At 47.6% G+C, this 14,922-nt stretch overlaps 1 protein-coding gene and 1 long non-coding RNA gene across 5 annotated transcripts; one reads left to right on the top strand and one right to left on the bottom strand.

The window, feature by feature from the left end:
* Positions 1-238: 238 nt before the first annotated feature.
* LOC133274392 (uncharacterized) lies at positions 239-14,390 on the bottom strand. The gene is made up of 3 exons (XR_009745135.1): positions 14,251-14,390; positions 1,380-1,546; positions 239-540 (listed from the first exon to the last, which is right to left on the bottom strand). It is a non-coding gene; the product is annotated as an uncharacterized LOC133274392 (long non-coding RNA).
* On the top strand, positions 11,407-14,299 carry NKX2-8 (NK2 homeobox 8). 4 transcript variants are annotated; one of them, XR_009745134.1, is made up of 3 exons: positions 11,407-12,050; positions 12,400-12,545; positions 13,101-13,741. XR_009745134.1 is itself a non-coding variant. In XM_061463534.1 (3 exons), the coding sequence occupies exons 1-3, from the start codon at positions 11,573-11,575 to the stop codon at positions 14,290-14,292; spliced, it is 777 nt and encodes a 258-aa protein (XP_061319518.1). In that variant the 5' UTR covers positions 11,451-11,572; the 3' UTR covers positions 14,293-14,299. The 4 variants fall into 4 exon arrangements, 3 of the variants coding, with proteins under 3 accessions (XP_061319518.1, XP_061319517.1, XP_061319519.1); XM_061463534.1 differs by lacking the exon at positions 13,101-13,741 and adding an exon at positions 13,748-14,299 and having other exon boundaries at positions 11,451-11,658; XM_061463533.1 differs by lacking the exon at positions 13,101-13,741 and adding an exon at positions 13,748-14,299 and having other exon boundaries at positions 11,452-11,718.
* Positions 14,391-14,922: the final 532 nt, after the last annotated feature.

Raw genomic sequence — 14,922 nt, 5'->3', positions numbered from 1 at the left:
GGGAAGTTTAGATTGGATATAAGAAGGAAATTCTTTCCTGTTAGGGTGGTGAGGCACTGGAATGGGTTGCCCAGGGAGGTTGTGAATGCTCCATCCCTGGCAGTGTTCAGGACCAGGTTGGACGAGGCCTTGGGTTATACGATTTAGCATAAGGTGTCCTTGCCCACGGCAGGGGGGTTAGAACTATATGATCTTAGGGTCCTTTCCAACCCTAACTGTTCTATGATTCTATAATATTGATTTTGGTGTGCTTGAGTTGGTATAATAACATAAATGCAATTATGCTAATAAAATCTATTAGCAGTCATGCTGGCCAGTGAGTGTTATGTCTTCACAATGGACTAAAAATCCAGGCTCTGACTCTGTATTGCACTACTATGTTTTATAGTCAGTGTAACTCAAATGACTGGATTAGAGATGCAGAAGAATAATCTGAAGATTCTCTAAGCTAGGCCCCCTTTCACTGGGTGCAGTACCCAAAATGTAACAGGAACTTCACATGTTAGTTATAGGTGAATTCTGAAGCCTGAGTTGCTGGATCTGGAAAAGGAAAGGGAAAATATTGCTGTAGTGGTTACTACACAAGCGAAAGACCAAACAGAGCATATGAGATCAAAAATGAGGCAGGAAGAACACAAACTTAAACACTGTGCATACAAAAGATTAATTACATAAAATAAAAGCTGGAAGAAATAAAAGAGCCAAACAAGGCAGTACAGGAAATTTCTAAAAATGTTGCCGTTGACACTAAAGAAAGACAGAGAATATTCTGCCTGCAGCTGCAGTACAGCTGCCACAGCCAAACAAAATGAAACCCTCTGAAGACCAAAAACCATAATAAACTGAAACATTGTTTAAGTGAAGCAGTATCTTTTCTCTGCATCCTGAGCCAAATACTTACTAAATCAGGATGCAAGCGTAGCTTAGGAGCACCCAACGGCACAAAATATCTTTCTAGGATCAGGAAAGCTTAAGAACTGATTTTGGGGTGTTAAAATGCATCTTTTTGCACTCCTGCTGCCACTGTACAAATGAGACTTCGGCCCTGTTTCTTCTATCTCCTTTTCAAGACTCCTGATGGTAGATTCTGAGACTTCTGATTCTGGTGACTTAAACCACCAGAAGGTGCACATATACAGTTTTAAACTGAGAGTTGCAATGCTTCCTACTGGTCTGTATTGCCTGCTGTTTGGTGTTTCAAAGGGTACTGTACAAAAAGAGCAGCTGGGACTCTGTGTGCTGCTGGAGGTTTTCTCCTAGGACACCCTCCAGCCTCTCAATCCCATCTCAGTTGCACTTGGTTACCGAGAAAGTTTTGCATTTTTTATAAGGTGCTTATACTGATTTACAAAGGCTTTGAAAAGCAGAGCCCATGTTACCTTTCTGAGTTAGTGACTCTTTACTCCACTGGTCACAGGCTGAGGTCAACTGATACAGGTCTCTGTGCATCTTCAATACTGAAATACATCACTTTGGGTGGTCGCTCTTTCAGCCATTGTGCACGTGGCCCCACTGCCTCCTGACAGTACTGGCACTGCTACCTTCCCTGCAGTTAAAGTCCAAACGCAAGACACAGTTGTGTTCATCAGTCATTAGCTGGATACAAATCATTGTGATTTCTGTAGAATTATTGCTAATGCTGTTTTTTCAGTTGTTTCTCTTGAGTGCATTAAGATGTGTCTGCAAGACAGGGCACTAAAAAGAGTGTTTTCTTTTCTCCTCTGTCATTCTATTTTTATTTTCTGTTTGCAAATGTAATTCCCCCCCCTTGGTACAGCAGGATAGCATGCATAATGTAACTATGTGAGCACAGCTGAACTTTTTCCTGCTTTAAAGAAAACATTTATTATGGACCACAGCACAGGATAGCTTTACAAATCACTTCTTTGATTAAATAAATAACATGTACCAACTTCTCCCGTAAAGAAACATAATGTATTTATCAAATTAAGTATGGATCATGCAATCCTATGTTGACTATTCAAGCTGAAATGCTTACTAAATCAATGTAACAGATCAGAATTTACAGAAGAAGTCAAGCTTCTAAAGCCATTATTATTAATCATTACTTTAAGTTCTGTAAGTCCTTTTGATGTTGGGCATAATACAGATGATTATGCGAGTAGAATTGTAACTGTATTGTTAATCAATGGATGTTTTTGCTAACTGGATGAATAACAGCAAAAGAAAGCATATTCTAAAAAAAAAAAAAAAAGAAGAGGAAAAGAAAAGAAAAGAAAAAAAAGAAGGAAAAAAAAAAAAGGTTGGAATGTGTCTGCTCCAGAAATAGCAAAGTAGCTTTGTTTCACTGATGTAACAAATTCCATCATACGAAAACTATTATACGAAGATTACTCATTATTAAAGGTATACCACAAGATTTCATGGTAATAGAGTGTTGTCATGGGATAAATATATTTCACTTTGAAATATTCTCCATAAATGCCTCAGTCACCACAACTTCCATTTAGCTGTGGAGGGCTGGCAGGAATGTTTTGTTTTAAAATTAATCATCCACTGCTCTTCCTTCCTGTCAGTAAGCTTAAGCACTGCAATATGAGGGAGAAAATCTTGGAACTGTTTTTCATATTCATCCAATGCCCAAGACTGGAGGCAGGAAGGGATATTCCAAAAACTGATTTTGGGAATATAACTTTGAGAATTTCAGTGAGAGCTCTCACTTAGCTGAAGTACCCAAAAAGTAAACTGCTCTAACTCTAGCAGAACTGAGCACTAAGTGATTAGTATTAGTCCTACAAGAAGCTAAGGAATTATCACAGGCATGATGATCAGAGTTATTCATTCCAAGTATTTTAATTTCGGAAGGATGTCAGCACACAATCAATCAACAGAGAAGTCATAAGATTATTCAGCTGAGTTTAAAACTGCATATGTGAAGCTGACTACAGACTCCTAAAGAAAACATCTGATGTACAACCTTACCCTGGGATCAGCTTGAAAAGGAGGGCAGAGATAGGGAGGGTCAGCAGTCATTTATTCACTATTAGTTATTGTGTGTTCTTCCAGCCCCTTGGCTTTCTGTCCTCCCTCTTTCACAGAGCCTGTGTGTTCAGGATTTGTCTGATGCCTCAGCCAGTTCCTTCTCTGACAAGCCTGCTAGGGGATTTGCTGGCTGTTTTTGTAGTGTAAGAGGCAGACATGGGCTCTGCCCTCCTGCATCTGCAGGGATTCACACTGCTCTCGAGTGCAAGCTGTTCCTGCCCACAGTAGTCTCAATTGGGGTGCATGACTCTGAATCATCATGCAAGTCCACTTAAACTCAAAAAAACCCCAAACCAAAAATATGTCTGTGAGTACTCATGAATGTTAACACCTCGCAAGGCAGCGGGTTGTGTGCTCAGCAGCTAAGTGCTGGCATGAAGCTGTGCTGGGATACAAGCCCACCAACAAATGAGACTGAAGTGGTGTGAATGCAAATTGGATTTTCCTATGTTGCTAATTGCTGCCCATCAGTAAAAAATCCTTCTTTCCTATTTCAACAGTGTTAGTCCCTGGGTGAGAAATCACTCATGGATTTTTTTATTTTTTATTTTTTTTTATGTGAGCTTTGGCAGTTACTTTTTGGAAGCAGTGTCTTAATATGATGCCACTGGATCTGCAGGTGAGTAAAACCCCAAACAACTTTTCTATTGAGAAGTTCTTGCAGGAGCTGTTTCCACGCATGATTCATAACTTCTCTGCCTTAAGAACTGTGACCATTTAAAAAGCTTTTGTGAACAAAAGCACAGCACAAACACAAGTCCAGAATGAAGGACAAACACTTTCATGAAATACCTGCCCACATGCATGCTTATTTAGAATTTTTACAGCAATTTTTTTGTGGTTAATGTACTAGATGGATACTCATCAGTCATACCATGTACACGCACAGCAGTGGCATGAGATAGATGAATCTGGCCCTATTTTAAAGGCAAGGAAATAGATCAAGGAAGTGAAGCCGTGTGGGATGAGAGTGGCAGAGCCAAAGTTAGGTTTCAGATCTTACTCTATTCTCATCTAACACATGCTCTTTCAGACCATGTTGCCATCTTACTAAAGCTGGACTTTGGAAATTACTGTGCAAAAGAACCTTTGAGAAAATAACTTGGGGAAACATTTATATTCTTACTGTATGTATAAGTAAACTAAATTTTTACATCTGAACCCAAACTGTATCTGCCTCACTATAATCCCTGTTGCCTTTTGGGATGACAAATGTATCATATGACAGCAGAATGAGGCCCAGAGACTTTACTAGACTCTCTGAAAGCTTAAATAAGAGCTTAAAATAAGCTTAAAATAAGTCATATCTGAAAACACACTGGCAGCTATTGTCTCATAATCAAGTATTCCAGTCTGGGATGGTTTGAGGATATTTCAAAGCTTTGCTGTTCAGTTTTGATTATTCATGGCATTTAAGAAACTGCCTCAGGATTGAGAAATTACCACGTGTTCTCCTGGTTTCTTAATGCAATCTCTGATGGCAGAGTATGTTTGACACTTGTTACTGTTGGCAAATAACTGCAAACACGCATTAAAATGGTAACAGTGGAGAGTGAAAAAACAGGGCAAAAAGAGCTAAATCATGGGTTGAGAGAAGGGAAGAAAACCAGAAGAGAGCTGCGGAGACAGACACAGAGGAATGAAAGAAGATTAATCATCTACTGTGAGGTTTAAAGACAGTCAAATTTTGATCATCAAAAGTGTGGCTATATACTTTAATGTATAAAATGTGTAAAGTTCGATGTGTGTAGTTTGCTGCTTCTTAGTTTGGAAGCTTGTTGTATGTATAGCTTCTAGCTGCCCTGTTTAAAACATACATATTCGGGAGCAAAAAAGCGGCTCACTATCAAGTCAGATCAAAGCTGAAAAATTCAGATGTGGATTTGTCATTACATGTGGAAATGGGGACTTTTGGATCTGGGTAAAGTGAAACATAAAAGCCAATTTTATTGCTATAGAATGGAAGTGACTCTTTCCCCTGTAAACTACCTTGTGGTAACTTGTACAGCTAAAGCATCTCTGTCACTCATTGTGTGGCATAGCCGAACCAGCACTGCTTCACCCAGCTGAATGCTCTTGAAGTCAGCAGTTACCTTAGTCAACATTTTAAAGCCAGTTGTAGTCAACAGTGTGTAAATGAAATGAGAATTCAGTCTGAGGATGGCAAGAAACTATGTACTGAAATTTTAAATTTACTTTCTCTGCTCACATCTTTTTACCTGAAGTATCAGGGACAAATCTATACAGTTCTGGGAACAGCCAAAAAACACCTTTTCCTTAACATTTTCAGCTGGGAACTAAAAATTACCTTTTTTTTTGCCTGATTTCCCAAAGTGCAAGCCTCACATAAGCTTACTTTCTGTCTGCCGTCTACAAAAAAAAAAACAAATAAACGAATAAAACAAAACAACCAAATTTGATAAATGTTTAGAAGTCTCAAACCCAGTTGTGATCACAGGAGGTTTGTGAGCTCTCATAGCTTGAGAAAAACCCCAACTTACTGGCCCACTGACAGGAAACAAATATTTGGCTTGGCAGCCTGCTTGCCAATCAGTGAATGTGATGGCCAGTCAGTTGGTGTGTACCTAACCAAATCACTGCTGCCTCTTGGTGACTTGGTATGCCACAGAAGAAGAAAATATTCACTTGTGAAAATAATAAAATGACCTTTTAAAAGTCTGCAATTTTGGCCTCCAGTTTTATTCTAATAGAGGTCATGCATCAGAATTCAATAGAATGTAACCAATGGAGGATATTTATCAGGATTTAATGATTTTTTTTTTTTTAAATGTTATCTTACAACCCAGGACAAAGAATTGTACACTGAAATCAAATATATACCCTTGTAAGCTGTTCAGAGCACAAAATTACTTTTGTCTTTTTGAAGATCTGTTGAAAGTGATGGTGTTGGTGAACAGGACAGCTTCCCTCAGGTACACTGTTGTCCTCTATTGCAGTTTCTCAACAGCTGCTTAAGGACTTAAGGATTCACGCTGTTTCCCTTGCACCACCCACTTTAGTTTTGGGGCCAGACTCTCGAATGTCAGGCACCTAATTCCCACTGAAGTAAAAGGTGATTAGATGCCTAAACAGGAGGTGTATCTGGGGCAAGGTCACTGCCTGAGAGCAGCCCCCTTCAGTCGTTGGTGCTACTGGCTGCCCTCTGGGCTCCAGATATACCACTTCCACCCTGGAGCCTGCACATCTTGCACATGTATAACAGCGAGGATAACGCCCCCCCCACTCCAGTTACAGTGGCTGAATCTGGGCCTGAGAGCCATCCTGTCCTGGATATAGGTTGCCCTTTCGCTGGAATGTGCTCCTGCCCCTGTACATCCCATGCAGGCTGAGAGTGTGGTATGAAAATGGGGCAAGGAGGGGAATGGCAATGCAGACGTGGTAGGTACAAAGCCCGTACTCCAGACAGCTCCCAACAGAGCAGCCACCGCAGTTTCATGACCCAGGTAACTAGAGTGGCCCTTCCCCACTTGCCCAAGGAGAGTGTGCTGACAGGGAAGTGGAAGCCTCATCCCCTCAGCCTTAGCTGGGCTCCAGGGAGCCCAAGGGAAGGAAAGCCCAGGCAGCTGGACAGCCTAGCTCATGTCCACGCCAGTTTGACTCTACACAAACTAGTCCCAAAACAACTTAAAGAGCAGGGAGGGCTCGTCCCTTGCTGCTTTGCTTGCAGTCAATTTGCAAAATAATTCCTCTAGGATGATCACACAGAGCAAATGAAAAGCGCAGTCCTGAATCCTCCATTGCTGTGGGTAATCCCTGTTTCAAGAAGTAAAGTCTCTTGTCTAAATGCAGAATAGAAAAATGAGGGTTTCAGAGGAAGCGTAAGCCTTGGATAGCATGCTTTGCACGTATCTGATGAAATAATTTTTATTTATTTTTAATTAATGAGTTCTGTAAAACCAAAAGAAGATTGATAACAGAGGGAGCCATGATTTAGGAGAGAGTGAAGTTGAGCACACCAGAGAATAAGAATTTTCAAAACTGGACATGAAAGAAAGAAGTGTAGTTCAAATCTGTTGAATTTTTTAATAGGTTGAAGTAGATGTGTGTATGTACTTAGATTAGGAAATAGTTATAAAAAGAAGAAATCAAGGAGCTGCAGAAGAAGATGTAGATCGTTCAGAAGTATTAGGAAGTGGGAAAAGCAAATTACATTATTCTAGAGGAAAAGAGAGGCAAATACAACATACAGAAATATATAGAAACCAATTCTTCCTGCAGGAAATATTCCATGCTCTCCACAATATTGCCTTAGAAAATGTACCATAATGAATTTCAGCTGCAAAGCTAAAAGACAAAGAGCTTATAGTAAAATTCGAAGTCCAAAGCTGCTTAGTTGTTGAGAGGGAAAGATACCATTTTCAGAAGAAGATGAAGGAAAAGTGTGTAAAGTTATGGACATGCTCATTACTGGGAAAATGAAATAGAGAATTATTTGATTTTATAGAAAGGTGGAATCTTGCATTCTTCAAAATCAATCCTGAAATTCACATTCTGTGAGGTCAAGTTTTCTTTTCAGTAAAGTCAGTGAGCTGAATTCAACTCCCTCGTAGATACTTTGTTACACAGATTAAACCGTTAAAATGCAGTATGCTAGAGAAAGGACGCTCTTGGTCAGAGGTTCATTTGACAGCTCTGGTAGAGGGTTTTTTGTGATGTTTGCCAAGTCACTAATTTTCTGTGTCTCAGTAGCCAGCCATCAACAGAGACGTGAGCCTGGCAAGGTATGTTGTCTTGGTACCTTTTATCCCGCAGATTTAACCTACCACGGCAAAAGCATTCAGCCAGCAGCACAGACTGGAAGCCCCCGGCCAGAGGGCTTCTCCTGGCTGTCGGCGCTGCCCCTCGCTCGCCTGGCTCAGGGCCCTGGAGAGTTCATTCTCAGAGCCGGGACTACACCAACCGGAGCCAGGCTGCCACTTGTATTGATGTAAATGTGTTGGGTTAGTTTCCTCCCCTCTCTCGAGGTGTAGACACAATCAACTATTTCAGGAAAATGGCGGGTTTCTGCATCCCATATACATCGATTTGGTCAATCTGCTTTGCAGCCCTCCACTGAGCACCATAAATGAACCCATTCAAAAAAAAAAAAAAAAAAGAGAGAGAGAAAAAGCCGCTATTTTCTCAGGTGTTTGGAAGTGTTTTTAACAGCGGGGGCCTGTGAGGAGGGGAGCCGGGCAACGGCGCGGCAGAAGCCACAACGGGACGATCCGACCCAGCCTCGGGTCACACCAAAGGGCCGGGCTGCGTCTCGGGCTGGACAGCAAGCAGCGTTCCGCCAAGGCCCCAGGTTGCTGGGATGAGAGCAGCCCTGCCCGCGCTGCAGGGTGGCCAACCCGCTGATTGCAGGGTGGCCGTGGCCGCACGTCTCCCCCAGGGCTACGGCCTCCGGCCCACGGGGGGACGGGGTCGGCTTCCCCTGCTACCTGGTTCCCTGTTTGGTTTATGTGAGCCGCAATCAAGTACGCAGCTGGCGGAAAGGCTCCCCGAGATTAACGTGGAAAGAAACAAACATTTTAAATGTAAAATATTTTTTCTTTATCCTCTTGGAAAAGTGAAGATTCTTTTAAAAGCGCGGGAATGGAGGGGGCGGAAGTATTTCTGTGGATTTAGCTAGAAGGACGGGGAGGCCAAGCACACGAAGCCGACCCCTTCGGGGCCACGGAAACAGACTCCGTTTCATTTTGTAGGCCCGCCTAGACTCGCCGTAAGGGCGAGTAAGCGACTGACCGGCTACAGGATCGCCCTGCGGTCCCACCACCTCTGAGGGTAGAGAACACGCGTGGGAACTGCTTCGTATGTGTGGCATCCCCTGAAAAATGCCTGCCCCGTCTCATCCCCCGTGGGCGCCGTCGGGTCTCGGTGGCGGTCCAGAGCTACCAGTCGCCCGGCGGCACGGCGGAGCAACCTGAGAATGGCAAAGCCACCCCTCGGAGGGGCATCTAAGGATGCCGTCCGCAGGGGGACGGCAGGTCGGGGTTCTGTCGGGGAGAGTGCCCCCCGCCCCCAACGCCGAAGTGCCGCAGGAGAGACTGACATCTGAACCGGCAAACCCCGAGATGAGGCCGAGCAGCCAGAACTGAAAAGTATCTAAGTCGGTCCCGAACAAAACAAGAGATGAAACATTTCGGATTATGACGTTCTCCCTTTGAAGCGAACTATTTCCCGCAGATAACAATGCGTAGGTATATTTAGACAGCTCGGCTCGTCCCAGGAGAATGTGTCTTGCGCTATTTGAGAAAAACTCTAAGAGTAAGTGCAAATATTTGTTGCTGAAGAGCTCTTAAAGGTTGAAGAGTACCATTTACTTATTTCTACACATCAGTGTGGGCTAAGGATGTTAAATAGATTAAAAGGCTAAGAGAGGTCACTGAAGTAGACTCTCTCTCATCCTGACTTTTTTTTTCCTTGGAAAGTTTTCCACTTTCTTTAGTGTCCTTGGCAAACTCCTGGTAAGAGCCACCTCTGATACTGTAAAAGTTTGTGGCTCTCTGAACCCCGGCCCCCGCCCCTCCCCTGGCCGCCCATCGCACCCCCCCCTCCCCCTCCCTCGAAACTCCGCTCTGTCCCAGGCATTCGGCAAATATTTGCCTGCGGGGCCGATATATTAATAAGCACTTCTCGGCCTCCTTTTATACTCGGGGCTCCCGGGAACGCGGGCGGCAGTGGCGCTCGGGCGGGGCGGGCAGGGGAGAGTAGAGCAGCCGTACCTGGCGAGGGGGGGCGCGAGGGGGGGCCAGGCTGGCGCCCACCTCCCGCCGGCCCCGGGCTGTCCCGGCCGTGACACGGGCAGGCGGGCTCAGGGGGAGACGGTGACACCGGGACCAGGGCGACAGCGGGAGGAGCCACTCCGCCGAGGACGGCCATGTCGTTTCAATTTAATCTCATTTAAAAAGACGTAACTAATAAATTTGTATGGACGGGGCTGCCGGAGACGTAAAGCAGAGTCGATAGTGGTTCAATCCCATTGAACCCTATTGAAAACCATGACAACAAGGAACAAGCTCCGATTTATCCCGGAGAGTTAAAGCACATTGTGGGAAGGCGTCAATCACCTATTATTCCAGATCTGAACAAATGCAAAATCTTGACTGGAACAAATGCTTCCAACAGGTCCGGGACATAGGGCTACATTTCCCTTTTGTTCACGGCCTAGCAGTTGGCATGTATTTGTGCTCCCCTCTCTCTGACCACCCAGGACGGCTGGGAGGCTGTGCTTGGAGCGGGGAAGATAACTGTTGTCACCAAGCACGCTTGATAGGTGGCTGCAGTAATCACGGCCTGGGAATCGTTCATATGGAACCTGCCCAGTCGCGAAGAAATATGCGGGAAGTTGGCCAAATGGAGCCTTGTGCCCAGTTCATCTCGCCCACAAATCTCGCCGATATAAATCTCGCCTTTCCCTTGTCGTTATTGCTCTGTTGACATTGTTCTCCTGAAATGCAACCGCTTCCAGAAGCGACGCCCGGAACAGGGTGGGGAGGGGCGACGGCGGCCCGGGCAACGGGGAGCGGGCCTACGGGGCGGCGGAAAGCGGGCACGGATGAAAACGATCTATAGACTACAGCTTATAGATGTCTGTTTGGACAGGGAAATTTGAGCCAACGAAGCCAGGAGAGTATCTCTGTGTGTACCTGGGTTTCTATTTCCGGGCCCTCAGAGAATCATCACAGGGTTTCGCGCCGTTTGTCCGGCGGGGCTGTGTCTTGCGCGCTTCGGAGGGGCTGCCATCAAAGGAAACTAGGAGGAGGTTAGGTGTCTCCTTCCCCCGAGGCTTTCCATCCAGCAGGATTTGCCACCCACTGGTTTTCTAGACGGGCGTCAGGTCCTTCCAGCGAAACGGGCTGGAAGCGACGGGGACGGGCGCTGCGGCGCGAGGGTGGGGAGCGTGTCGCGCTCCCTCCCTCTGCGGCCCCAACGCTTGACCCACGCTGCGCTACCCGATTTAATCAGTCACTTCTGCCCCTGCCCTGCCCCTGAGGACCGAGCCCGCCCGCTGCGGGTTTGAGTTTAAGCGGCTCATCGGGCTTCGTGTTCCCATGTCATATTGCTTTACAAGTCCTCCGCCGTCATCGAGGCTTCTCGGCGGGAAGGGGCCTTGCGGTGACAGGCTGCGAGGAGCCGCTTGTCTGAGGAGACTACAGCGGAGCTGCCCCCGGGCCCTGGGCCGTGCCCAATCGCTGTCTGCAGACGTCTGGACAGGGGCTCCGGGCTTATGCGCTGATGCTTTCGGCAGAGGAAGCAGCTCTCGGGCAGCTCTCTCCGGGCGGGGATGGGAGACGCCCGGATAGATAAATAAATGCGCCGTGTTTGATCTTTTCTCCCTCTCTCCCAGTTTGAATTGTTTCAGTCACACATACATATCGCCCAATGATCACATATGCCCCAATACTCCTTAGTGCTACGACGCAAAATGGTGCTAAAATATATTTATCTCCTACCCCTCCTACTGACTCTTGCTCATGGACAGGCGAGTGTTGGGCTCTCTGCGTTTCCTCAGCCAAGATCATGCCATCACCCTTCCTGGGAGAATGATGCACCTTTCAGAACCATGCCCAGAAAGGCAAACTCTCCCCCGAGATCCCATCCCCTCCACGCACACACCCGCCAGCCTTCCCCGCCGACAGCTCAACCGAGGTGTGAAAAATCCCCCACTGAGGGTCGGAAACCTGCCGATGACAAGAGGGAGAATTGGAGGTAGCACGACAAACAGCCCGAGGAAATAAAACAAATAACGACTTAAATTCCTTCCAGGTTTAAAGAGAGAGGGAAAAGGGGAGTAAATAAAGAGGGAGAAGCGGGGACGGGGCTTTCGGCAGGCTCTGCGGATGTCCTGGGAGGATTCACTTTGTCTGCGGATAGAAGGGACGCTAGTAGCTTTAGTGGCGAATGGAGGGGGGTGGTTGTTGGTCATCCACATGCCACCCAAGATGTTATTCACTGCTAACAATTACCATTATCTGTCCCCACTTTTGGCTAATCAGACAGAATATGTAATGATGAAGCCTGTTTCCTGCTGTCTTTGGGAGGTAACGGGTTATTCTCTCATGGGGGTAGCGGGAGGGGGGGTTACACCTACTCCCATTAGGGCTTTAGCACTTGACTAATTCAGGTACTTAGCATCCTATAGACAGGGACGGTTTGAAAGCAGGCAGTGTTTTCAGTGGGGAGGACTGTTTATATAAACAGGACACCTCTGTAAACGACACTAATATTTGGGGTTAGGTGGCGATGGAAGGAAAGGTCCTCTTGAGCTGGGAGATTCCTCAGTAACCGGGCGCAGCCCTTTCCTCGCAGATTTTAAGGGAGGGAATTCGAGGTTTTGGGACGATATTTTTGGTGTGTGTGTACACAGCCTACCATGGCCACATCTGGCAGGATCAGTTTTACAGTGAGAAGCATTTTGGATTTACCAGAGCAGGATGCTAATAGCATAAAGCAAGCTTCTGACCATCACCACTCAGCGAACTACACCGGCTCGCCGTACCGAGGGTGGATAGAAGCAGACAGAAATCACTATCCCTGTGAGTATGAAACGGACAGGAATTCGCCATCTCCGCACAGCTTTTATTTATTACCCCTATTCCTTCGGGGAAGATGCAAAGAAGGGAATCGCCAGTGTGTGTAGCCCGCAGGATCGGGGAGATGCAGGATGAGAATTTTATAGAATATTGCTGAATTGCAACAATGAAACAGCAGGAATATCCCGGCCATGAGCTTAAGAGAGAAAATATTAATTTTCACACACACACGCGTACGTCTGTCATGTTCCCAGATACTGCAGAAAGCAAAACCTCAGCCTGTATCGCCCGTATCTCTGTGCTTATCTTTTAAGCTCCCTTCCCGGATTTGTTTTGTTTTTGTTGGGTTTTGTTAGTTTTTTGTGGTGTTTTGTTTTTTGTTTGTTTTTTTTTTTTGTGTGTGTGTGTGGTTGGTTGTTGTTGGTGGTGGTGTTTTTTTTTTTGTGTGTGTGTGTGTGGTTGTTTGTTGTTGTTGGTGGTGGTGGTGGTTTTGGTTTGTTGGTTGGGTTGTTTTTTTTAATTATTCTTAGTTTTTTTCCCCCGTTTCACTGTTGCAAGAAATCCTGCCTGTGTGCGCCGGCGGGATTCGGTCACTCCAAGCACCGCCAAGGGAATCATAGCACATCCCTGAGCCTCGCCTCACTGTGCCTAGATCTACACATCTGCCATGGTGGAGGGCAGGCTCCGGCCCACAGCCCCGTCTCCGTACAGCATTGGTCTTGCCTTACACACGTAAATGGTGCCGCAGATATAGAGCATTTAATGTGTGTGCATGGGGGAAGACAGTCCTTTGGATGGATGATGCGGGAGCCCTGCTAGGATAAGTTGAATAGTAAGGTAATCGAGCTGCTGAAGAAAAGCAGTAATGAAAGGGGCAGCCCGGTATTACGCTTTAGCACCGAAGGAGCACAGACGCTACCGGCCCGCAAGCCCCAGGCGTCCGTGCCCGTGAGGGGATCTGCGGCGGGTAGAGCCTCTCCCCAGGGCGTGAAAAGCCGGCTCCGTCTTGTGGGCCAGGTTGAATGTATTCCGGGGGGGGTTAGCTCAGATCTCTTGTTGACTGTCGGGATTAATCCGGCCCCGTAAACAGCCAGGGCTCTGCCTGCAGGAGGTGCTTCGGCTCTCGACGGCCGCCGCCTCCCGGGTGGCTGCCCCAAGGCCCGGCCCCGGCCATCCCCTTTCTCTAACCCCCTCGCTGTCCTCAGCTTCCGACGAGAGCGGCCCGGAGCTGAGCTTGCCCGACTCCACCCAAAGGTCGCTCCCCGCCCGAGTCTCGGAGGCCGAAGAGAAGAAAAAGAAGCGGCGGGTGCTCTTCTCCAAGGCGCAGACCCTAGAGCTGGAGCGGCGGTTTCGGCAGCAACGGTATCTCTCGGCGCCGGAGCGGGAGCAGCTGGCTCGGCTGCTCAGCCTCACTCCGACCCAGGTGAAGATCTGGTTCCAAAACCACCGCTACAAGATGAAGAGGGCGCGGAGCGAGGGCCCCGGAAGCCCCCAGCAGCGCCCGCCCACCCTGCTTCGCCGGGTGGTGGTGCCGGTGCTGGTGCGGGACGGGGAGCCCTGCCGCGGCTGCCCAGCCAGCCCTCCGCCGCCCGCAGCCCGTCCCAAGCAGGGTTGCGCTCTGCCGGGCTGCAGCGCCCAGGCCGCCCTCGCCCTGCCGGGCTACCGAGCCTGCCCGCCCGCCGCCGCCCTCGGCGTCTTCCCCGCTTACCAGCACTTAGCGCACCCCGCCGTCGTCTCCTGGGGATGGTGACAGCGGCGCCTCGCCCTCCGGGGCCGGACTCATCCCACGGGCGCGGGGAGGCCCGCCCCAGCCCCGGACTCCTAGCGCGAGGAAGCCACCGGGGCGCCGTGTCTGCCGGACTCGGGCGGACCGAGCGACAGAGTGCGGCTCCGGGGCGGCGGTGCTGCCGGCAGGGGCGAGGCTCTCCTGGGCAGCTTCCCCCAACGTCGGTCCCACTGAAGGCGCGGACGCCGGGTGCGGCTCTGATTTTGTAAAACCTCTGCTCTTCCTGCTCCTTTACCTGAGATTCCTTGTTAAAGACATAACGATCCCAGCGACGTAGTTTATTTTAAAATAGCTGCTTCTTCCAGTGACTAATAAAATGATTTTCTGGAAAATAGTATTTTTTTTTTCCCCGACGGAGAAGTGTAGGTTTGACGGTTGGGGTTTTTCGTAGGATAACCTCCCGTGCCATAAAGGCTGAGATACTTGTCTCGATCGCGCCGTCGGACTTTCAATTTCGTTTATTTTACTCACGTGCGCCGGTAAACCGCGAATAAAGTTTGCTACAAGCATCTCATTGTAAGCCGGGTAATATTTCCTACAGAGAGAGAGTGAACGCGGAGCCCCCCGTCCCTGGAGGAGCCAGGACTTCTCCTT

Source organism: Pezoporus flaviventris, unplaced genomic scaffold, assembly GCF_033815535.1.
Source record: "Pezoporus flaviventris isolate CSIRO_AGI_PZ_B2104156 unplaced genomic scaffold, CSIRO_AGI_Pfla_v1 ptg000036l, whole genome shotgun sequence".
NCBI lineage: Eukaryota > Metazoa > Chordata > Aves > Psittaciformes > Psittacidae > Pezoporus > Pezoporus flaviventris.
Note: the sequence above shows the minus strand (reverse complement) of the source record. Positions and strands in the feature narration are given on the sequence as shown.

What these genes read in the sequence shown, in the direction of transcription:
- NKX2-8 (XM_061463533.1), top strand. Translation starts at nt 11,573, where the DNA reads ATGCCCAGAAAGGCAAACTCTCCCCCGAGATCCCATCCCCTCCACGCA. An exon ending in GACAAGAGGGAGAATTGGAG is followed by an intron (nt 11,719 to 12,399) that starts GTAGCACGACAA and finishes CACATCTGGCAG; the next exon opens with GATCAGTTTTACAGTGAGAA. An exon ending in AGACAGAAATCACTATCCCT is followed by an intron (nt 12,546 to 13,747) that starts GTGAGTATGAAA and finishes CGCTGTCCTCAG; the next exon opens with CTTCCGACGAGAGCGGCCCG.